This window comes from Doryrhamphus excisus, chromosome 20 (genome assembly GCF_030265055.1).
Source record: "Doryrhamphus excisus isolate RoL2022-K1 chromosome 20, RoL_Dexc_1.0, whole genome shotgun sequence".
NCBI classification, from domain to species: Eukaryota; Metazoa; Chordata; class Actinopteri; order Syngnathiformes; family Syngnathidae; genus Doryrhamphus; species Doryrhamphus excisus.
In genome coordinates, this window is record NC_080485.1 from 1,191,560 (window position 1) to 1,214,935 (window position 23,376).

A 23,376-nucleotide genomic window follows, 5' to 3' on the forward strand; every position below is an offset into this window, starting at 1 on the left:
TTCATTAATTTTCTAGAAAACAAACAGAAGTCCCGCCTTCTTAGTTCCTATTGGCGTTTTCTAACCAATCACAAGAGCGGGGAAGTGTCTTGTAAGCCAATGAGGCGACACCAGGAAGTTGTCTTAATGGGGAAAATCTTCTTGTTTTTCTTCAAACATTCGTGTTAAAAATGTTCACATCCAGTCGACTTTACAATGAAAGTGATTATATCTCTACTGGTGTCTGCCTCTAAAGGTTATATTTAAACTTGCAGTAGTTAAACATTGATATCGACTTGGGCAAAGTTCACCTGCTCCGCTGCTCGTCTTGCATCGTGGATGTAAAGGAGGTCGCCTTGACGGAAACGTTTCTGTAATGTACCAGTAAGCTTTTTAAAACCAATATATAGTATATATTTTTTCTTACATCGTCCAGTGTATTACAACCAAGGTAATGGTCAAGCCAAGGTAGATGCAACGCAACGGAAGTCCCGCCTTTGTGAAGCCCATTGGCTCTTCTATCCAATCGTAAAGCCGGTAAGTGTCCCTCGAGCCAATGGGATGAAACCAGGAAGTAATCGCACAACAGGGAGAGAAAACATTCCTTTATTATTTCTAACAGCCGTGGCAACATGTTATTAACGAGTTTGCTTTAAAACATCAGTGCTTGTATAATTACAAAAATATAGACGTTACTTACATCTGGACGTTTAGAAGTTAAACATCGCCGTCAACACGGGCAAAGTTCAGGCGCTATGCTGCTAGCATGATGGAGGTAAAAGACGCGGAGAGGTGTTGCTGTGTTGTGACTTTAACGGAAGCTTTTTCCACCAAAGTACACGTAAGCTTTAGTGGTATTCTCATTCAACCCGGAGCGGTAATATGCACCGGCCTCCCGTTTTTTCGGTTCATTGCCGACGAAAAGCCCTCACATGTAAAACACCGGTGTCTGTTTCGTCACGACTTCCGGGAAACACTTCAAATCAGCCTTACGTTTCCGGGGAGGCGTCGCCTGGAGGCTAATCCATGCAGACTGAACCAAGCGTGTCCACCTACCAGAGGCACAACACAGCAATATGAAGCTGAGTTGCAAATGCTGGTCAACTGCTTGGAGTTCAAACAGGCTTTCCAGGCGGTTTTCCAGGAGGCTGACAGGTGGCGTTTCCATAGCGACGAGGACAATGAGCTGATCCAAGACGCCGACTACCTCAGCTGGTTCGCCGTACTCAAGACTGGCAAGCACCTAAATCCGAGTGCCGCCTCCTGGGAGAAGAGCTCATGCCTTCAGAAAGGCTCACCAGTCCTGGCATGCGGGTCGCCGTTCGGTTCTCTGTGCGTGGACCTCTTCATCAGCACCATCAGCAGAGGCATCATCAGCAACCTCGCAGGAGAGGACAACGCCGTCATCCTCACAGACGCCCGCTGCGTACCAGGCACAGAAGGCGGCGGCCTGTTTGCGCTGAAAGACTCGGGCCGCCTGCGCCTCATCGGGATGATCGTGTCGCCGTTTGGCTGGAAGGCCAACGAGTGGATCAGCCTCACGCTCGTCTGCTCAGTCCAGCTGATCTTCAGGAACATGATCCGATGCGCTGACGCTCAAGATCCGCTCCGAGATGCATGCCTTCATCCCGCCGAGGTCCTCCCGACTCCGGAGTCCACCACTGGTCCGTACACGCTCGTGTGCTTGGTGGACAGCGGGCAGCAGTGGGGCTCGGGGGTGCTTGTGACCTCTGACCTGGTTCTGACCTGCCGACACGTAGTCAACGGGAAGTCCGCCGTCGCAATGAAGTTCCACCACAGGGACAGGTAACCATACATATCTTCGATATACTTATAACCTCTAAGACCGGCCTCCAGTTATTCCCTGACTGAGTAGTCTGTTCCAGGGTCAAACTGTCACCATCATAAAACCTTTATTAAGTGTACAGACAGTCTTCAAAGTAATATTCTAACATTTTAGTATAAGAAAAGTGAGCCACATTTTTTTGTTACTGTTTTATGATTGAATAATTTTTGTTTGTTTCTTTCGGCTTTTTCTTGATTACGAAATCGCCACAGCGACTAGGTGAAATAAAGTACAAATAAATGGCATTCAGAAGACGCATTCAAATATGTTATGATGGCATGTAGTATTCCACACATGTCACTAGGTGTACTGTACTAGTACTGTACAAAACAGGAAGTTAAAGTAACAAGAAACTCTACCAATGCTAATATTTGTGAGCTTATATTATGTCTTATTTAATGTCTTATTTCCTCATATTATGTGTACAATATTGGCTAGGAGTATAAAGGTGACTGTAGGGGTGTATTTCATGTCTAGAGGGATGTAATCATTAAAAAATGAATTTAGAAGGTGGTTTCTATGCTCTAACTATGAATAATAGTACATAATAGTAATCATTATGATTATAAATATTCCATTTACGAAAAGCACTCATCACAGTTTGATCAGCGGTAAATGAGGGATGTTTTGTGTTGTTGCTACAGAGTCCTCCATAGTGTAGGTGATGTCATCTTTTCCACAAAAGCATCGTCTTCCTACGACGTCGCCGTGGTCCAGTTGAGAGAACCCATCCCGGACGCCAAAGTCCCTCGAATGGCTCAGAAGTTCCACCCAGGTTCAAGTTCACGTCCGTTTCAAGACCCGCTGGACCGCTCATTGACGTTCAGGTGTTCCCTCACAGGTGAAAGTCTGCTGGTGGTGGGTTACGGCGGCTTGGGTCGCAGGTGCGGCCCGTCCTGGACATGCGGCATCCTCTCCAAGGTCATCAGCCTCCACCATCAGCCCGTCATGCTTCAGACCACGTGTGCAGTGCAAGCCGGGGCCAGCGGGGGCGCTGTGGTGCGGGCATCCTCCGGCGAGTTGCTCGGTGAGAAACGGAGTCGCCGCGTCGGGTTTTTTTTTTTTCCGAAACGAAGGTTAACACGACGGCTTGTTTTTGAAGGCATCGTATCCAGCAACACGAGAGACACGGCCGCCGACGTCACCTACCCGCACCTCAACTTCTGCATCCCGGTCACCGTCCTGCAGGGAATGTTACGCCGGTTTCATCAGCAGGGCGACGTGGCGGCGTTTAAAGCGCTGGACACCACAGAGGAAGAAGTCAGAAGGGTGTGGAGGCTGCAACACGCGCAGAGTAAACTGTAGGCGGCGCTGCGTCGGACCGACGAAGGTAGGATGCTCAAAAGGAAGAAGTTTGGACTTCTGGCTTATAAAGTTGCCACAAGTTTGGGTTTTTTTTCGCTGAGCTGTAAAAGCGTCAGCGAGTAATTGGCTGACAGGTTGCCGCTAGTGATTGGTCCCGTTGGGCGGCGGCGTTGAGATCCGCCAGACATCTGTTAGGTTGCGTCATCCACAGCCAACGCGCTCGATGTTTCATCCATCGTCGCACCTTCGGGGTTAACACTTTTAAAATAACAACTGTGACCACCTGAGCATGCATACTGTACAGTACGCCTGAACATACTGTACAGTACACCTGAACATACTGTACAGTACACCTGAACATACTGTACAGTACACCTGAACATACTGTACAGTACACCTGAACATACTGTACAGCCCCGCTTTTTTAACTGTGTACTAACCAATGAATGTTGTATTTCGGTGTGTCTTTTATTCGGTTTACTTGCTCTATTCAACTTCATTCTTTTGTAAAGTGTCTTTGAGTATCTTGAAAAGCGCTATACAAATAAAATGTATTATTATTATTATTATTATTACAGTACCCTGCAGGTCGACACCCTTGATGCTAGCTGTAGCGTTCCTTATAATAATAATAATAATAATACATTTTTATTTGTATAGTGCTTTTCAGAGTACTCAAAGACGCTTTACAGTAGATAAAATGAAATAAAAAATAGAGTTGAGTAAAAAACTGAGTAAAAGATGCATTAAAATACAATATCCAAACAATATTGCTACATGCACCCAAGAAGGAAGTTATGCTAATACTTCAAATGTTACCATGGATGTGCCTGCACGTTACTACACGCTCACGGCACGGATGGACAAGTTTTTTTCCCAGCATTCATTCATTTTCTACTGCTTTTTCCTCACGAGGGTCGCGGGGGGTGCTGGAGCCTATCCCAGCTGTCTTCGGGCGAGAGGCGGGGTCCACCCTGGACTGGTGGCCAGCCAATCACAGGGCACATATACGTAGACAAACAACCATTCACACTCATATTCATACCTATGGACAATTTGGAGTGGCTAATTAACCTAGCATGTTTTTGGAATGTGGGAGGAAACCGGAGTACCCGGAGAAAACCCACGCATGCACGGGGAGAACATGCAAACTCCACACAGAGATGGCCGAGGGTGGAATCGAACTCGGGTCTCCTAGCTGTGAAGCCTGTGTGCTAACCACCCGGCTGCTGTGCAGCCCTGGCTCGGTATATTTTTCATCAAAATAGTAGTCATGCCAAAATGTTGTGTTGCTGCTGGATGTTCACAGTATCCGAGTGATACTGTCGTGTGGGTGATGGAGCCTATCCCAGCTGTCTTCGGGCAAAAGGCGGGGTCCACCCTGGACTGGTGGCCAGCCAATCACGGGGCACATATAGACAAACAACCATTCACACTCATATTCATACCTATGGACAATTTGGAGTGGCTAATTAACCTAGCATGTTTTTGGAATGTAAATCGGAGTACCCGGAGAAAACCCACGCATGCACGGGGAGAACATGCAAACTCCACACAGAGATAGCCGAGGGTGGAATTGAACCCTGGTCTCCTAGCTGTGAGGTCTGCGCGCTAACCACTCGCCCGCCGTGGAGCCCGAAGGTGTGAAAACGGCACACAGAGAGCCTGGAAGGTACCATGTTTATCACTTTTTATTAAACACAACAACCCATCCACATGATGACACGATGCACACTTGCCACCTAAGAACAGGGTCTGGCTCGCCCACGGAGGCCTCGGTGGAGGGGCGTGTCCCGGTACACACGGTCGAGTAATTAGTATTTACAGGCTAGCGTGACGCGTGAGGAACTTTTCCAAGTCAAGAATGAGACGGGCACGACTGCCACACATGAGCTGAAGCGCACGAGGCGAGGACGGCGGAGTCCAAAAGGGTGCGTTCCCGGGTCCTCTGCATCCTAAAACCTAATCTAAGTCGGGAAAGGAGAGATGGTTTGGAACTACTTGCTGCCGAAAGTCTCCATGAAGCCAGCGAGAGAACAGCTCAAAGAGGTCAAAGGACGTACGAGAGAATAGAAGAAAGATCCACAAATGAACGACATGGGTGATATGTTCCCTTCCACTACATCCCTGCTACCTTGGTCTCCTCTCCTCCTTGGACACGTCGCCTCCTTGAGACCTTCCTGGCAGGATCTTCTTTGTTTGCGTGTTTGGAAGATGGGGATGCGGTCGGAGAGAGGCGTGGCTCCTCTTACCAGATGTAACCCTCGTCATCCACCTCGCCCTCCTCCTCCTCCGCCTCCTCCGCCGTCTCCTCGCCTCCTTTCTCCTCCTCGTCTTCCCATCCCACCGCGCTGCCGGAGTCGCCGGAATAGGCCGCTTCGTCGTCTGCCAACGGAGGGACGCGACATTAGGTACGCCTGCTGATCGGATACGATCCACGAACACGTGGTACAGTATACTGTATATCCTTATGGATGCAGTACATACTGATAGTACAGTATACTGTATATCCTTATGGATGCAGTACATACTGATAGTACAGTATACTGTATATCCTTATGGATGCAGTACATACAGATAGTACAGTATACTGTATATCCTTATGGATGCAGTACACACTGATAGTACAGTATACTGTATATCCTTATGGATGCAGTACACACTGATAGTACAGTATACTGTATATCCTTATGGATGCAGTACATACTGATAGTACAGTATATTGTATATCCTTATGGATGCAGTACACACTGATAGTACAGTATACTGTATATCCTTATGGATGCAGTACACACTGATAGTACAGTATACTGTATATCCTTATGGATGCAGTACACACTGATAGTACAGTATACTGTATATCCTTATGGATGCAGTACACACTGATAGTACAGTATATTGTATATCCTTATGGATGCAGTACACACTGATAGTACAGTATACTGTATATCCTTATGGATGCAGTACACACTGATAGTACAGTATAGTGTATATCCTTATGGATGCAGTACACACTGATAGTACAGTATACTGTATATCCTTATGGATGCAGTACACACTGATAGTACAGTATACTGTATATCCTTATGGATGCAGTACTACTGTATGATACAGTACTGTTTGACTACATTAGTACATACTTATGATACAGTATACTGTATATCCTTATGGATGCAGTACACACTGATAGTATAGTATACTGTATATCCTTATGGATGCAGTACACACTGATAGTACAGTATACTGTATGTTTTTATGGATGCAGTACACACTGATAGTACAGTATATTGTATATCTTTATGGATGCAGTACACACTGATAGTACAGTATACTGTATATCCTTATGGATGCAGTACACACAGATAGTACAGTATACTGTATATCCTTATGGATGCAGTACACACTGATAGTACAGTATACTGTATATCCTTATGGATGCAGTACATACAGATAGTACAGTATACTGTATATCTTTATGGATGCAGTACATACAGATAGTACAGTATACTGTATATCTTTATGGATGCAGTACATACAGATAGTACAGTATACTGTATATCTTTATGGATGCAGTACATACAGATAGTACAGTATACTGTATGTTTTTATGGATACATTACTACTGTATGATACAATACTGTTTGACTACATTAGTACATACTTATGATACAGTATACTGTATATCCTTATGGATGCATTACTACATACAGTACATACTGATGATACAGTATACTGTATATCTTTATGACTGCATTACTACAGTACATACTGATGATACAGTATACTGTATATCCTTATGGACGCATTACTACATACAGAACCTACCGATAATACAGTATACTGTATATCCTTATGGATGCATTACTACTGTATGATACAGTACTGTTTGACTACATTAGTGCATACTTATGATACAGTATACTGTATATCTTTATGAATGCAGTACATACTGATAGTACAGTATACTGTATATCCTTATGGATGCAGTACACACTGATAGTACAGTATACTGTATATCCTTATGGATGCAGTACACACTGATAGTACAGTATACTGTATGTTTTTATGGATGCATTACTACTGTATGATACAGTACTGTTTGACTACATTAGTACATACTTATGATACAGTATACTGTATATCCTTATGACTGCATTACTACAGTACATACTGATATTACAGTATACGGTATATCTTTATGGATGCATGTTTTTGTTTATTGTTGGCCATTTTTATATTAGAAAACAACGCCATGCCGTGGAATACCTTCTACAGTACATCATATACTGTATGTACATAATGTATGATCATGTTGTTGAATAGGAAATGGGAATATACAGTATATGATATTGTAATTATGATTTTAATACTATATTATTGCTTCATGAATTGTTAAACGCCACAAGGGAAGAAATATATCATGTAATATAAAACTATTTTTGTGGAGGTACGTGTTTTTTCATCATATTTTAGGAAACCAATCTTGCAGTAGTGGAATAGTAATATCATGTTTGTGAATATGAATTATGGGATGTATGATGTATGGAAATATTAGGGCTGCATCAAGATTACATGACAAGATTTGTCATTCAGAAAAAAAATGTCTGGTGGGCCTGGGATGATGATGATGATGATGATGATGATGAGCGAGTGAGGGTGTTCACTCTGCGTTGCTTTCAGCACCTTGGTACGTTTGCTCCATAGAACAAGGGCATGAACAGAGTGAGCCTTTATTGAGTGCAGCATTGTGTAACCTAGCGGAGATTCAATGATTTTTTTCATTGTATTTTTTGTCAAAGTCTTGTAATAACTTGGCCTGGTCGTTTCCGGTAGACCGGTCTGGCGTATGGTCGCCGCCGGTGGCGTTTTAGCGGATGTCATGAGACGGCGTCCGCAGTCGCGTCCGTTATTGCATTCCATTCTCTCCAGCCTCGTCCTCCGGTCAACTTTGAAGAAGTTTGGCTAATGAGAAACGTCGCTATCGCAGGCAGAAGGACGGCGGAACGAGGGAGCAAAGTTTGACTTTGTCCCGACTTCAATTTGTTCCCGTGGCGGGAACAGTTCTTATCAGGGGCCGATTCCGTCTAAGCAGGGAAGTCATTTATCCCGGGAGGACTTTCCTCTCGCTGACAAGCTTTACCATGCAAATGAGCCCACGATTGAGCACGAGTCAGATTGGGGGGGGCGTGTGGATGGGGGGGTTGATTGACGAAACTCACCGCAATCCGGTTTGCCACGAATCCTGGAGCCGGCCACTTCTCCACCGTATTGGTCCACGCACCAACACTCTCCCCTGTCACACTGCAGCTTCCTGTAGAAGCCGTCCTCGTCGCAGTTGGGGATGAAGCGACCTGACGCACACACACACACACACACACACACACACACACACACGTACATATTGAGATACATATTTACATATTCATGACAATCATGTTCCATATGTACATATTTCTATTCATGGGTTATTGCAACATATGCTGCATATGCATCACACTGGGAGGTGTGTGTGTGTGTGTTGTTCTGTGTGTAGAAACAAATGCTGGTTGACGACCACAACGTATCCCGCCAGACATCCTCCAGTTGATGTAATTTTCGTCCAAATATTAACACAATTTTCCAGTAAAATGACACTATTTCTACTAGTACTACTACTACTCATCCCTCTAAATACTCTGTTTCAACACCAAAGGCGGAGTTCTATGTTTTTATCATCCCAAACGCCCGATCCCAACAATGTATCCATACGTTTATTAGTTTTTTTGGGAGGGGGTGAGAGGCAAAAAAAAGCGATGTGTCAACTCTCCACTCATGCGTTTCACTACAGAGCAATATGGAGGTTTGAAAACGGCCACCAGGGGGCAGAAGGAGCTTCAGCCTGGTCAGATTACTACACCACTATTTGCACATTAAGTACTGACTTGAAGTACTATGTCGCCTGTTGGTCATATATGCTTTAGCTTTAGCTTTAGCTTAGCTTTAGCTAGCACTGTGTTTGTCCACTTGAAGCAACACGTAAACATCCAATACCTTTCAGTGGAAGTCCTCCTAATTTGGTGCTTATTCTTTATTATATTCATGCAAGCCAATAAGACAAATATGAATGAAAAAATTGGCTGCTACGTTTCAAAACTGAAAGCGGGTCTGGCAGTCTGCCCCCCCACGCCCCCATCCCTGTGTCCTTGCAGAATCCTGACTCAGAGCCCAGTCAGCCAGCTAAAAACTGCAGCGTGTACAAATACATCCTAAATACGTCCAAATACACACATACTCACGTGGCCACTTACACACACATTTACACACACTCTGGGCGGCTGGTACCGCCACCGTGTCCAATCCTAATCCATAAACCCGATCCAGACCTAATCCTGGTCTCTGTCGGGGATCTGCTCCATTAGAACCCTCAGCCAATAAAGAGGGATTCGATCCTTTTAGGTATTAATATTTTTCCAACGTAAAACGTACTCACCAAACTTTCTCTTCCCGCCGTCCAACACTTGGATCCTCTCCAGCTCCGTCAGGCAGGGGGGCTCTGGGGGCAAACACAGGACGCATGGACTCACCCAGCAGACCATCTACCAAGTATCTACCTATCTCTACTTCTTTATTTACTGTACTTTTTAGAGTACTGACGATGTTTTCCTGTAATTTTATCCCTTTTTATGAAATATTGTCTTGGAATATTACCATATTATGCTTGGAAATGTACTACATTGGTTTGTTATTATTTCTGCTGCTTGCTTTTCTCCGAAAATGACAATTGTAATTTTACAATTCGTTAATACTAGTTCTTCATTTTAGTTGTACTTGTTTTGTTTTCTATTACCATTTTATTTCTGAATCTTAATAATGAAGCATTTTATTCTCTCATCATTGTCATTTTCATATATTAGTATTTTATATTAGTAATATGATAGTATTTTTCTTTTTTTTTTTTTGATTATTTAGTTTTTCTAGGTAAACTTTATTTTCTAGTACTCTAGTATTCTAGTGGAAACTTAATGTCAGGATTTTTCCTTCTAATTATATTTATATATATTATATCTATATCTATATATTCTATATTATACATATTTATATTCATACACACTGTATATAATAAATATGGTGAATATCATTTTATATCAAACTATTTTAATTATCTTAATAAAAATCAAATAATTCAGAAAAATGCTGACTTATTTTCTTGCCATATTTGCCATATTAATACTTGCCATATTTATTCACCAAAACGTTTTTTCTCCCTCCTAAAATTCAGATGTTTTTTTCCTATTCCAACTTTATCCTCCTAACATAGTAAATGTACTTCATATTTTTAATTGATGACAAATATTGTTCCTATTATTCTAAGCCTATGATCTATGGTGGTATATTTCTTAGCGACCGAAATCAAACATGAGCTCCAGCAATTCTGCCTAGCAACAAGTGAGCAGCGTCTTGTGTTGCCGGGCGAAGGCGAGGAAGCAGAATATTCTATCGAAGTGACAGGAGCTTAGAAGCGAGTCCCAGCAGCTGCTGATGGATCTCTGAGAGCTTTGGGAGAACAAGGCTGCCAGCAAGCCGAGATGATGCTCCTCATTTCCACCCCAGGGGAAGCGCAGGATGATATATGGTATGGAGACCAGGAGGAGGAGGAGATGATAAATGGAGACAAGGAGGAGGAAACCACCACGCCGTCCAGATGCCACCATCCTCCATCCTTGACGTGTGAAGGCGGCCACTCACTCTCTCTCCAGAAGCACAGGCACCACTCGGCCGTGGACACCTTGCCGTCCTTGTAGGAGTCGCAGGAGTTGAAGAAGGGGCGGATGCAGATCTCGTACTTGTCCAGGTTGATGGCGGCCAGCTCGGCCTGGTCCAGGTACAGGTCTCCGTTGGTGTCCAGCTTGGAGAACATCCAGCCGATGGAGTCCTTGCAGCTGGCCACCAGGCTCCTGTCCAGCACTGAACATGCACACGTGCACGTGCACGCGCACGCACACACACACACACACACACGCTCGTATCAGCCGGCTGGACCATCAAGACCTTCTTTTGCTTTGGAGGACAAAGATAAAGATGCTAACGCTGGAAATCAGCCATAACATCTATGGCATTTATGGCATATTCTATGATAATTATTGTCATATTCCGACTTCATTCTCATAAAAGTTATTACAACGATTTATGTCATCATTACGACTTATGTTAGAAATGTGACTTTTTCTCGTCATTTTAGGTTTTTATCTTTAATAATTATGGCAATAATTATGGAATTATGGCAACATTTCAACATTTTTAGTCATAATTCTGTCTCAATTTCAGCTTTTTCCTTATAATTATGTTGTCATTTTTGACTTTTTGTTTAATAATTTTAACTTTTTATGTCATGAATTTGACTTTGTATCTCAATGACTTATCTCATAATTGACTTTTTCCTCTTGTCATAACTTCAACTTTGTATCTTACAATTATGACTTTTATGTCATAATTGACTTTTTCTCTTGTCATAACTTCAACTTTGTATCTTACAATTATGACTTTTATGTCATAATTCAGCTCATAAACCTGACTTTTATCACATGAATTAGATTTTTTGTCTCAATTTTGACTTTTTATCTCATAATTATGACTTTTTATCTCATAATTGACTTTTTCTCTTGTCATAACTTCAACTTTGTATCTTACAATTATGACTTTTATGTCATAATTCAGCTCATAAACTTGACTTTTTATCACGTAAATTTGACTTTTTGTCTCAATTTTGACTTTTTATCTCATAATTATGACTTTTTATCTCATAATTGATTTTTTCTATTGTCAACTTCAACTTTGTATCTTACAATTATGACTTTTATGTCTTAATTCAGCTCATAAACTTGACTTTTTATCTCATGAATTTGACTTTTTGTCTCAATTTTGACTTTATGTTTCATAATTATGATTTTTATCTCATAATTATGACCTTTTATCTCATAATTGACTTTCTTTTGTCATAACTTCAACTTTGTATCTTACAATTATGTCTTTTATGTCATAATTCATCTCATAAACTTGACTTTTTATCTCATGAATTTGACTTTTTGTCTCAATTTTGACTTTATGTTTCATAATTATGATTTTTATCTCATAATTATGACCTTTTATCTCATAATGTGGACTCTTTATGTCAGTGGTGGAAACAGGCTTCCATACTTTACTCTTAAAACTACTAGTTTTGCATTTTACGCCTATGAAAAAGTAAATGACAGTTATGAATTTGAGCCATTAATTCTGCCTAGCAACAAGCGACGAGACATGCAGACAGTAGTAGCAGTAGTAGCAGTAGCAGTAATAATAGTAGCAGTAGTAGTAGTAGTACTAGTAGTAGTAGTATCAGCAGCAGCCACCTGACGGGGCGTTTTTGGCTCCATGCTTGCCGCCGCTGTTGTTCTGCTTGGCGTTGCTCTGCAGGAGCTGGAACCAGTCCCGGAGACGCTCGCCCAGGTCAGCCAGGTCCTGTCCAGTGCAGGTCTCTGGGGGCGGGCGTCACAGTGAGACCGGGAAGGCGGCGTGCGCAACATCGTGTTCATCGTCTTCAATCCAGACGCTCCTTACCGCGTTTGCCGTCCTTGGCGGCGGGCGCCGAGGTGGAACACGGACAGAGACCCGAACACTTGAGGGTCAGCTCCTTGCCCGTCAGACACGCCTGCTGCTCCAGCTTGCACTGCACCACACACAACACACACAACACACACACACACACACACACACACACACACACAACGTGGGCAAGGGCGCGGGAAGGTGAAGCGGGATGACTTATTGTAGCGACGCCATTGAAATATTCATGAGGGGGCGACTGAACGACTGATTGGGCCGACGTCCAATCCAGCCTTCACCTGCACAAGGTCAGCGAGTAGAAATCAATAACGTACGCACCCCCCCCCCCCCACATTCTACATGTTTGTTGCCCCGTGAGAAAGTTCCCACGGTGTTCCTCATCCACTTGGGGCATATTTTCTTCGAATATTAATCATATTAAAAATGGATTTCAGAATAATATTTTTTTTCCTGCAACAGGACAAATTTAGTCCCGTTTTTGTTTTTGTTTTATTTAAATGAAAATTTGGGGCTTGGGAAATGACTTTTTTTTAACCTAACATTAAACCTCAATGCTTGGAAAATTCTACTTTTTTTCTAATTTTAATCGAGGAAAAATGGTTTATTCTTATTTTATTCTGGTAAAATGATGACTTTATCCTGTAAAATTACAAAAGAGAAAATACTAATTTTAGGATATTTCCTCTTGCAATATTAAATTCATGCCATAAAAGTATTTTTTTCTTGTAGTTTGATGTTTACTATTATTATTAACGTTTTGGTCTTGTAAAATTATTTTTTTTCTACCTAACATTAAAACTTAACTGTGGAAAAATTCCATTTTTTTTTTCTTGTGGAATTTACATTTTAAATCTGGGAAAATTTTTATTATTTTTATTTAATTTTGGTAAAATGATGACTTTTACAATTACAAAAGAGAAAATACTAATTTTAAGATATTTTCTCTTGCAATATTAAATTGCAATAAAAGTATTTTTTTCTTATAGTTTGATGTTTATTATTATTATTAAACATTTTGAGCTTGTAAAATGACATTTTTCCACCTAACATAAAATTTTAACTGTGGTAAAATTCCACTTTTCCTCATTAAATCATAATTTTACTCTAACTTTTTGTTGTAAAATGACAGGAGAAAATAAAATTCCAAAAATACAATTATGGAATTGTGACTTATAATTGACTTTCTTTTTCTTGTGAATGATTTATTTTTTCTTGTAACATTCCAGCTTTGCTGTTTGTTGAACGACTTGTATTCCATCCAAGATGGCCTCACTGTGGACCACCATGACGAGTCCACCACTGAAACCAGTACTGATCTTGTCTTATTGAGTTAAGGTAAATACATACGAGGAAGGTAATACAAAGTCAGCGTATTCGTGTACGGGCGTACCTTGGAGGCGTAGTTGTGTCCATCGGATCCGCACACGGGCCCCGTAGAGGAGATGGGACACGGCTGGCAGTCGCCGTTGGACGACCTGAGGGCAGGTTGCTTGAGTCTGCCAGACCACACACACACATGAACACGCACACAAACACACAAACACACACACACACACGTCAGCCACCAAACTGACAGGAAATGACTCTCCGGGTGTCTCGTGTTGGCTCACCTGTGCTCCAGCTTCTTCCGGTTGATGCACACGGCCCTCTGGTAGCCCTGGGCGATGCACACCTTATGGGCGCTGCACTTCACCTTCTGGCAGGGATCCTTGGTGGTGTCCACGTCTAGGAATCACACCCAACAACACCAGCGTGACTTTGGTGCCAAGCCAAGCCATGCCATGCCACGCCACGCCACGCCAGGAATGAGAGCACCAGTAAACATCCATCACGCCGCATCCCACCACAGACATCCGCTCCCCGCCACGGGCTCGTGTTAACTTAACAGGCTTCCACGGATTAAAGCGGCGCCTGCAACCGTGACGTTTCTATAGCAACAGGCTCTCGGCGGTCCAGCAGTCGTTTCTGGGCTGGGCTGTGATTTGCAGCTCAATCTGGCGTTCGCCTCGAGACCGTCAGCGTTGCTGCCTTCACGACTTTTGTCTTTGGTTCGTTGCTGCTGACGTGCGTCTTCCGTCCTACATACGTCCTACATACGTCCTACATACGTCCTACATACGTCCTACATCCGCCCTACATACGTCCTACATCCATCCTACATACGTCCTACATACGTCCTACCTCTGTCTTACCTCGTCTTACATCTGCCCTACCTCTGTCTTACATCCGCCCTACATACGTCCTACATCCGTCCTACATCCGTCCTACATCCGTCCTACATCCGCCCTACATCCATCCTACATCTGTCTTACCTCGTCTTACCTCCGTCTTACATCCACCCTACCTCTGTCCTACATCCATCCTACCTCCGTCTTATATCTGTCCTACATCTGTCTTACATCTGTCCTACCTCCACCCTACATCCGTCCTACATCCATCCTACCTCCGTCTTACATCCGTCCTACATCCATCCTACCTCCGTCTTACCTCCGCCCTACCTCCGTCTTACATCCGCCCTACCTCTGTCCTACATCCGTCCTACCTCCGTCTTACATCCGCCCAACCTCCGTCTTATATCTGTCCTACATCCTTCTTACATCTGTCCTACCTCCGTCCTACATCCGTCCTACATCCATCCTACATCTGTCTTACCTCGTCTTACCTCCGTCTTACATCCACCCTACCTCTGTCCTACATCCATCCTACCTCCGTCTTATATCTGTCCTACATCTGTCTTACATCTGTCCTACCTCCACCCTACATCCGTCCTACATCCATCCTACCTCCGTCTTACCTCCACCCTACCTCCGTCTTACATCCGCCCTACCTCTGTCCTACATCCGTCCTACAGCCGTCCTACCTTCGTCTTACATCTGTCTTACATCCACCCTACCTGTCTTACATCCGCCCTACCTCCGTCTTATATCTGTCCTACATCCTTCTTACATCTGTCCTACCTCCACCCTACATCCGTCCTACCTCCGTCTTATATCTGTCCTACATCCTTCTTACATCTGTCCTACCTCCACCCTACATCCGTCCTACCTCCGTCTTATATCTGTCCTACATCCTTCTTACATCTGTCCTACCTCCACCCTACCTCCACCCTACATCCGTCCTACCTCCGTCTTATATCTGTCCTGCATCCTTCTTACATCTGTCCTACCTCCACCCTACATCCGTCCTACATCCACCCTACCACCATCTTACATCCGTTCAGATCCTAATGATCTGAAATGTTTAAGCTTGACAAACATGCCAAAAACTATGAAATTAGGAAGGGGGCCAACAAGGTGCCAATTAGAGGCCAACAAGGGGCCAACAAGGTGCCAATTAGAGGCCAACGAGGGGCCAACAAGGTGCCAATTAGAGGCCAACGAGGGGCCAAAAAGGTGCCAACAAGGGGCCAACGAGTGACCAATAGGGGGCTGACAGGGGCCAACAAGGGACCAACAAGGGGCCAAGACTTTATATGTGCCATCCATTTCCAATGGTAATGGTAACTTCCCCCAATGCTAACATACCCCCCCCCCTCCCCCAGTGGTTCTTAAACGAGAAACTTGGGTACCTTGTTGGACTTTGGGGGGTAAAACACTCCACTGATGTGGAGTTTGTGGAGGTTAAGTGGACATTCCACCGAAGCAGCTGATATTTAGATATAATATATAACTATAAATATAAATATAAATAATAGTCAGGACTGCCCCATCCAACATCTTCGTAGGGGGGGTGGACGGCTAACCAATGTTGGACTTCCTGTAAGATGCTGATAAATGAAGAGCTCCGTGGAGGCGGGGGCCGTGCATCCTTCTTATCTTTGGCCGTCTTGCGGCAACGTGAGCCCGATTGATTGATTGCAACGTTCCAGCTGACCCCCCCGACCCCCCGCTTCAGATAAGCTGTGGTTTCCAAAAAAGAGAGAGAAAGCTACCTGACAACGTTGTGTACGTGCTTGCATGCAAACATGTGTGTGTGTGCATGTATGTGTGTGTGTGTGTTTGTTCTTCCAAGCCCCAATGATTGCCCCCCCCCCCCCCCCCCCCCATGCCCCCCCAGCACGGACCAAGTGCTTCAATCAGAGCCGAGCCGGCGACGAGATTGATAAATGGACTCGACCGGAGCAAGAAGCTGGTGCAAATGAGCCTGACCTCTTGACCCCTCCCTCCCTCGGCCTCAGCCAATGGGGCGCCTGAATGCTAGCTTACACTAAAGCCTGCAGGGGGGGGGGGCTTCTTACGTCATGGAGGTTAGCTTCTCCTCTTGGTGTTTGGTCCTTGGCTCGATTAGAAGAACTTCTAGGGTGCAGACCACCATAGGCCAGCCCACCAGGCATCCTCGTCTACACGCACCAAAACGATGCTTTCATATCCGCTCAGCCAATCACGTTGGAGCTGACATGAAGGAAGTGGCCTTCACCATATCGAAAGAACGGAAAAATTATGAGTTTGTGGCCACGCCCCCTGAGGCTGACTAGGTTGGTTTTCATTGGTTGAAGACTACTTTGTCCACTTCGGACTTCCTGTTTGGTTTGGAACCCGGGTTCTTGCAGCTTTCCCGTGCTTCCTGTCATGATAAACGTCTCCACCAAATTCCTTGATGATCCGTGAAGCTGGTGGCCGGGGCAAAGACCAAGTTAAACGTTTTTAGCAGCCTGAACGCCCCGTTTATGGAGGTGATGATGCAACGCTCCACTAATGCATCAACCATAAGAACGGCCACAAGGTGGCAGAAGCGACCTTGATTAGAGCTCGGCAGAGATCACATAAACATATCAGATATCGATATCGGCTGATATCGGAAATTGAGACAATTGGACAATATGGACCAATACGGGACATCCTAATATTTTGTAAACATTGCGGCTGAAGGTTTTGTGCTGGTTGGGCACCCCCGTCTTCAACTAATTGGTTTTGCCGTCGCCAGCACGTCCAACTTATAAAGACCCTTCATGCTACATCTTCTTTTCCTGGGAATTCTACTACTAGAAGTTATAGTACGTATTTATTTACAACGGGAATCCCGCCCCTAGCAACTAAAGACGAGTAACTGAGGCGTCCATAGATGTGGCTATTTGTGATGATGATGATGAAGATGATGATGATGATGTCCATGGCCGCCAGCCACTTCTCCATGCTTTGACTTGCCTCTCTGGTCTTTTTCCATTCATAATTCCTAATTATCCCTTGATGAAGCTCTCAGACATCATGCTAACACCGTGCTAATGGCTAATAGTTCACAGTGTTCATTTCAGCGGCAAAGCGAACCCACCGCCGCCGCCGCCTTCCATGTCATACGGAACTCGACTCAATTAAGGCTGGGATGAAGACAAAGAAATGAACAAACGTTCGTGGATTTGTGTGCTGGCATTCCTTGATTGGGAATGACGGGATGGAGTGGAGGGAAAAGACTTACTGTCACTGGAGCCTTGGTTCTCATCCCAACTGCGGACGTAATCGTCCTGCAGAGAGAAGAAAGAAAAGCATGAGAACCAGAAAAGGAAGCGGCATTGTTGCACATCATCATCATCATCATCATCATCATCATCATCATCCCGGCACCCTGATTATGATGTTCGCATCCAGCCCGGCCGGCGTGATGATGTTTGTGCAAGGAGTGTGCATCAGTATGGAAATGAGGCTGACAAACGTCTTTAAAGAGCAGACATATGCTAATGAGGACACGGAGTCGGTTTAGGTGGGGGTGGGGGGGGGGCTGGGGGGGGCATTAGGAGTACATGCGGTGATAAAGACGTACAACACCACACACGGTATGGCGGCTATGCACACAAACACGTATAAGAACTGACCTCCACTTCCTGATGGAATGACAGCCAGAAGAGAGAGAGAGAGAGAGAGTCAACATTAGTGGAAGGTGGACATTGAACGCCACACACACACGCATATATTGCAACAATGCAACACATGAAATATCATTTTATGCTCTGGTGCACCCAAATACTTCCTGCTGGTGGCGCCACATTCCCGGGAAAGGAAAGGCGGGTGAGGTATCTCCATCCTTCCATCCATTTTCTATACCGCTTATCCTCACTAAGGCCATGAGGGTAGGCTGGAGCCTATCCCAGCTGACTGGGTACACCCTGGACCGGTGGCCAGCCAATCACAGGGCTGGATTACGTACATGAAGCATGAAACCTACATTGAGCTTGTTTGATTCCCGCCCACAACAGCTGAAAAAAATGTTTTTATTGCAAAGGTTGATCCAAAGTCATCTTTTATCACACATGATTCTATAACTTGTATATAATATTTAAAAATATCATTTAAATAGTTTACAGTAAAGGGTATTTATATTGATTTCATGATCCACTAATCCCTCATTTATCACAGGTATTGATTCCAGACCCAACAGTGATAAGTAAAGTTCCACCAATCAATACTATTCCTTTGTAATGAAATATTTCTGTAATTAGAGCACAGAAAACTTGTCCATAACCTTCTAAATATACTTCATAACATTATTAGTCCCTATGACTCAATATTATCAACATAATACATGAAAATAAGATTTTTTTTACTTCCTGTTTCTGTACAGTACTTCCTGCGGTGGCTATAGGTTCATCAATGTAACATGCCTGACACCTAGTGGCCAGTGTACAATACTATATATCAACAAAGTGTTCAAATCAGCTTAAATATGCTGATTTTATTGGCTAGCATTAGCATTAGGCCGTATTCAACCACCAAAAATGGATCCATCTTTGAAAAACCTGAGTGAAGCGCCAAATGGCGAGGGATTCCTCGACTGTACAAGCAAACCTGATGAATATAAAAGTGGCCACAAGGTGGCAGAAGTCCATTTTATAAGAGCTCAGCATGGATTTTTTTTCGTGTAAAAACACTCCACAGCAAGGAGGAAGTGGAAGAACGTGGTGGAGTGCAGCGTGAAGAAGTTTTACGTAATTTAGGGAAATTTTAAACCCAAATTCTATCTAGTTGATGGTGTTCTATTTGTCAATAAATTGATATTTTTGTGTTTATGTTGTGATTTTTTATACTTGACTGCTGCGCCCGGCCCCGCTTTTAGCCTCGTTTTTAGCTCTGAATGAATGTATGGATATTGTATTTTAATGCATCTTTTACTCTGATTTTACTCTACTCTATTTTTATTTCTTTTTCTCTACTGTAAATCGTCTTTGAGTATTCTGAAAAGCGCTATACAAATAAAAAGTATTAAAATAAATAAAATGTATTATTGGTATACTGTCGTCGTCACAAAGCCAAACAGTTTGTGTAAAGTGAAAGTTAAAGTATCTTTTCACAAAAAGCTGTTTTTTTCTGTTTTTTTTTTTTTTAGTCAGGAACTGAAATTTTCCTGAAACTTAGCTATGTTCTACTGCTGATTACTAAAGAACAATAAAAAGGTAGAAACAAACTTTTTTTTCCCTGATGAAAGACGAGCGTCTACTCTTTCCTTTGCTATTCTTACCAAATAAATGCTAATAAAGCTAAAACGGCTAACGGCTAATGCCAAACCAACAATCATCAACATTCCCTGACATTTCCAAAGAAATGGATCACGCTCGAAGACGATTAGCGGTTCTTTTGGTGAGCCAATCTGCCCGTTGAGTCACACCGGTGGGATGAGTGACTTCATCATCGCTGTAAACATTCCGCCGCAAACATCTCAGAGACCGTCTCGTCTCGCCTGACCCTCGCAGTTTGATGCTGTAAATATTTTCATCAAAACATCCCCCGCCTGCACGCTTTTTTCTACGCCGTCCTTATCTCCGACACAATCCCCGAGTGTACTCGCGGAATCCCTCCGTACTCTGCTCAGGCTGGGGACCGATTGTCAGCGTTTGTTGTCTAAGGGAGGGGAAAAAAAAGGAAAAAAAGGAGTTTACAACCTGGCCGTTAATCCCACGTCTCCCGTGTCTCCTCCATTGATGACTCACCCGCCTGAATTATTTACTAATCCTGATTTGTGCTCCTGCCAGGACCGGTGAGGAAAATGTCCCGTCGGAGGGAGTGACATGACTGGAAATCAATTGCCTTCAGAGTGTGTGTGCGTATTGGGGGGGGGGGGGGGACTCTCTGGGGGTTAGGATGGAAGTGACACACTGCATCTAAGAGTCCAATTGTCATGTGGTGCCAGTGGACTGGTTTTCCATCCAAGTGGGCCATGATGCCCACACTCAACATGACACACCGTTTAGTTGGCCTGCACTGACTCCGCCCCCTTATTTTTCTTTATTTAATGGACCTCCAAGGTAGGACCCCCATTTTGAAATACTAGAGAAATCTGGACTGACTCTACTTGAAATGCAAGATGGAGGACATATATGGAGACAATGGAGTACTATATTTTTGTACACGTTGGCAGGTCTGCATTGAAATGAAGGCCTTGGTTCCCTGACGCCTGGAGAATGAGTTGACAGAACGGGGCTTTTGGCTGGGTGGCTAGCACTGCTTGACTGACTCTCCTTCGGTCGCCCGAGGTTTGACGGTGACCACCATGACCACCATGACCCATCCATCAGGAGATGGTGTCCGTCCGATTGCGAGAGGAGGAGGTCCAGCACCTTCCTCCTGTTCAACAAAGCATGGAGGTTCTCCCCTCGCATCCCAACAAGGCTGCCTGATTGACAGCCCCCAGTCCTCCGTATGTCTGCATGAAGCCTGCGTGCCCCCCCCCCCCCCAAGTAAAGACTGCTGCCGGAGTCAGGAGTAAGACTCTGTCACAGTGATGGTTTTTTCCAGGCTTGCAGGAATGAAAGAAAGCAGGTTTAAAAGAAAGCCCCGCTACGCTCGTCTGTCGTGACTGACAGGTGCTTCTTCGCCAAATGTCAGCTGTCGGACGCGCTCAGCGTCGACGCTCCTCAGGGGCGTCGCTCGCCGTGACAGCAGCCTCGCAGCCTCGCAGCTCAGCAGCCTCGTCGGCGTAATAACACTCATAAAGGTTCGACGCTCTGACCTTTTCTCATAATCGCGTTCATATCGACATTCATCGCACACGGACGCCATTTGCAGCCACCAATAAAAGCTCTGCGGCCATTTACAGGGAATCGAGCGTTAACAATGCCGGCCGGGACAGGAAACAAACCAACTGGTTGATATTTGCTACAGAGCAAGGGTTGAATTTCTTCCAGTTGGAATAGGTGCAGATTCTGGAAGATCTAGAAAGCTTTCTGTGCGTGTTATTGTGTGTAGCTGCTCTATAGGAGCCAACAACTCAATACAAAAGGGCCAGAAATGAGCATAATAGGTCTTTAAAAAAACATTTTGTCTTTAATATTTCAACTCTGCTACTAAAATGATTAAATTATTTTTCCTCACAATATTAGTCTATTGTGAAAAATGCAATTTTTTGTCTTGTTAGGCCACATTTTCTCTTATTTTGACTTCATTGTCATAAAATTAAAGCAGTTTGTTCCATTTCTGCTGTTTTAATTTATTTTTCTTTAGTAATTTTTTTATTTACTTTGGTCATATTTTAACCTTAATCTCTATTTTTTTCTAAAATTTTCTTAATATTACAACAAAAAATATTTCTTTACTTTATGCTACTCAAAATATGTTCATTTTCCTCACAATATTACAATATTATTCTCGTAAAATTCTCTTTTTTCTCTATATTATTTAGGTTTTGGTTTTGTAAAATTTTGAAAAATTTTGAAAAATTTTGAAAAATTTTGTAAAATTTTGAAAAATTTTGAAAAATTTTGAAAAATTTTGAAAAATTTTGAAAAATTTTGAAAAATTTTGAATTTTTTTTTCTGTTTTCTTTTTTTTAGTTTTGTGGTTAAGTTATGTTTTTAGAAAGTGCTGCAAGCCAATAAAAAAAAAACAGCTGCGGGCCGCTAATGGCCTTGAGGCTGCCCTTTGGACACCCCTGCTGCAAACACAGCACGTACGAAAAAAACGTCAAATTTTGGAAAGAATGTGGGTTTTTTTTGTTTTTTTTTACACATCTGACCAAAAATCAGGGGCGATGAAAGATGGCGGCATCTGCCGTACGCGCTCACTTCCACTTAAAAGAAGAGTCTGATGCGTCTTCTAGAATGGAAGCACGGAGGTTTTCAGAGTGGGGGTGTAATCTGTCACCTGCACTGCAGAATGAATCCCGACACAGAGAGGGCTCTGTACCCCCCCAGCCTTGAGCTGTAATCTCCCGGAGGACTGGGGGGGGGTGCTCATCAAGGATGTACCACACGCCGTCCACCCGGGCTGCTCACATCCACATCTCATCCACGACCAAATCGCCACGGAAAGAAAAAAACACCGCAAGCGAGAGAGGCCATATTTTCTTTGGGTGACATCTACATTTTATTTTTAACCGCACGCATGGAAATGTTTTTGACATTTTTATCGGAATACACCGGATCCCCGCACGTCAGTATTCACCACCACAAAAGTGTGTGGATTTTTGAATAATTTATAAATACATAATAATTACATAAAAATGTATGTCAGCATAAATACACACGCCACATTCTTTTAAAGAAGACATTTTTTATGTTAAATAATAAACAGTTACTTTTATTGAAAATGTTGATCTGAAACCATAAGGTGCTGGGGGCGCTAGTTTGTGTCAATTAGTGTGGCTGGTGGTCCCAGAGCATCCCCCAAGCCAAAAGAGCCCCTCCGCTGTGTTGGTTAGGCCAACATCTTAAACGGCGTGGAATTTATTTGGATCCCTGGAAG

At 43.6% G+C, this 23,376-nt stretch overlaps 2 protein-coding genes across 3 annotated transcripts in view; one reads left to right on the plus strand and one right to left on the minus strand.

Moving 5' to 3' along the window:
• Positions 1-139: 139 nt before the first annotated feature.
• LOC131107778 (peroxisomal leader peptide-processing protease-like) lies at positions 140-15,369 on the plus strand. Of its 2 annotated transcripts, XM_058058076.1 has the most exons (5): positions 140-1,785; positions 2,470-2,600; positions 2,667-2,852; positions 2,928-3,155; positions 13,939-15,369. In XM_058058076.1, exons 1-4 carry the CDS (start codon positions 746-748, stop codon positions 3,128-3,130), a joined length of 1,560 nt encoding a protein of 519 aa, XP_057914059.1. In that variant the 5' UTR covers positions 140-745; the 3' UTR covers positions 3,131-3,155; positions 13,939-15,369. The 2 variants fall into 2 exon arrangements, with proteins under 2 accessions (XP_057914059.1, XP_057914058.1); XM_058058075.1 differs by lacking the exon at positions 13,939-15,369 and having other exon boundaries at positions 2,928-5,849.
• LOC131107779 (testican-2-like) overlaps positions 4,804-23,376 on the minus strand; it is a 32,141-nt gene continuing 13,568 nt past the window's right edge. Inside the window, exons 3-11 of the mRNA XM_058058077.1 lie at positions 18,125-18,170; positions 14,323-14,437; positions 14,103-14,208; positions 12,707-12,815; positions 12,499-12,624; positions 10,856-11,074; positions 9,600-9,662; positions 8,350-8,481; positions 4,804-5,515 (exon numbers count right to left, since the gene is read on the minus strand). Coding sequence (XP_057914060.1) covers positions 5,379-5,515; positions 8,350-8,481; positions 9,600-9,662; positions 10,856-11,074; positions 12,499-12,624; positions 12,707-12,815; positions 14,103-14,208; positions 14,323-14,437; positions 18,125-18,170 — 1,053 coding nt within the window. The 3' untranslated portion in view covers positions 4,804-5,378. The remainder of the gene's footprint in view (positions 5,516-8,349; positions 8,482-9,599; positions 9,663-10,855; positions 11,075-12,498; positions 12,625-12,706; positions 12,816-14,102; positions 14,209-14,322; positions 14,438-18,124; positions 18,171-23,376) is intronic.

Bases quoted from the DNA above. Each gene is read 5' to 3' on its own strand.
- LOC131107778 (XM_058058076.1), top strand. From the start codon at position 746: ATGATGGAGGTAAAAGACGCGGAGAGGTGTTGCTGTGTTGTGACTTTA. The intron at 1,786-2,469 runs GTAACCATACAT...TTGTTGCTACAG, and splicing joins AAGTTCCACCACAGGGACAG to AGTCCTCCATAGTGTAGGTG. The intron at 2,601-2,666 runs GTTCAAGTTCAC...GTTCCCTCACAG, and splicing joins GGCTCAGAAGTTCCACCCAG to GTGAAAGTCTGCTGGTGGTG.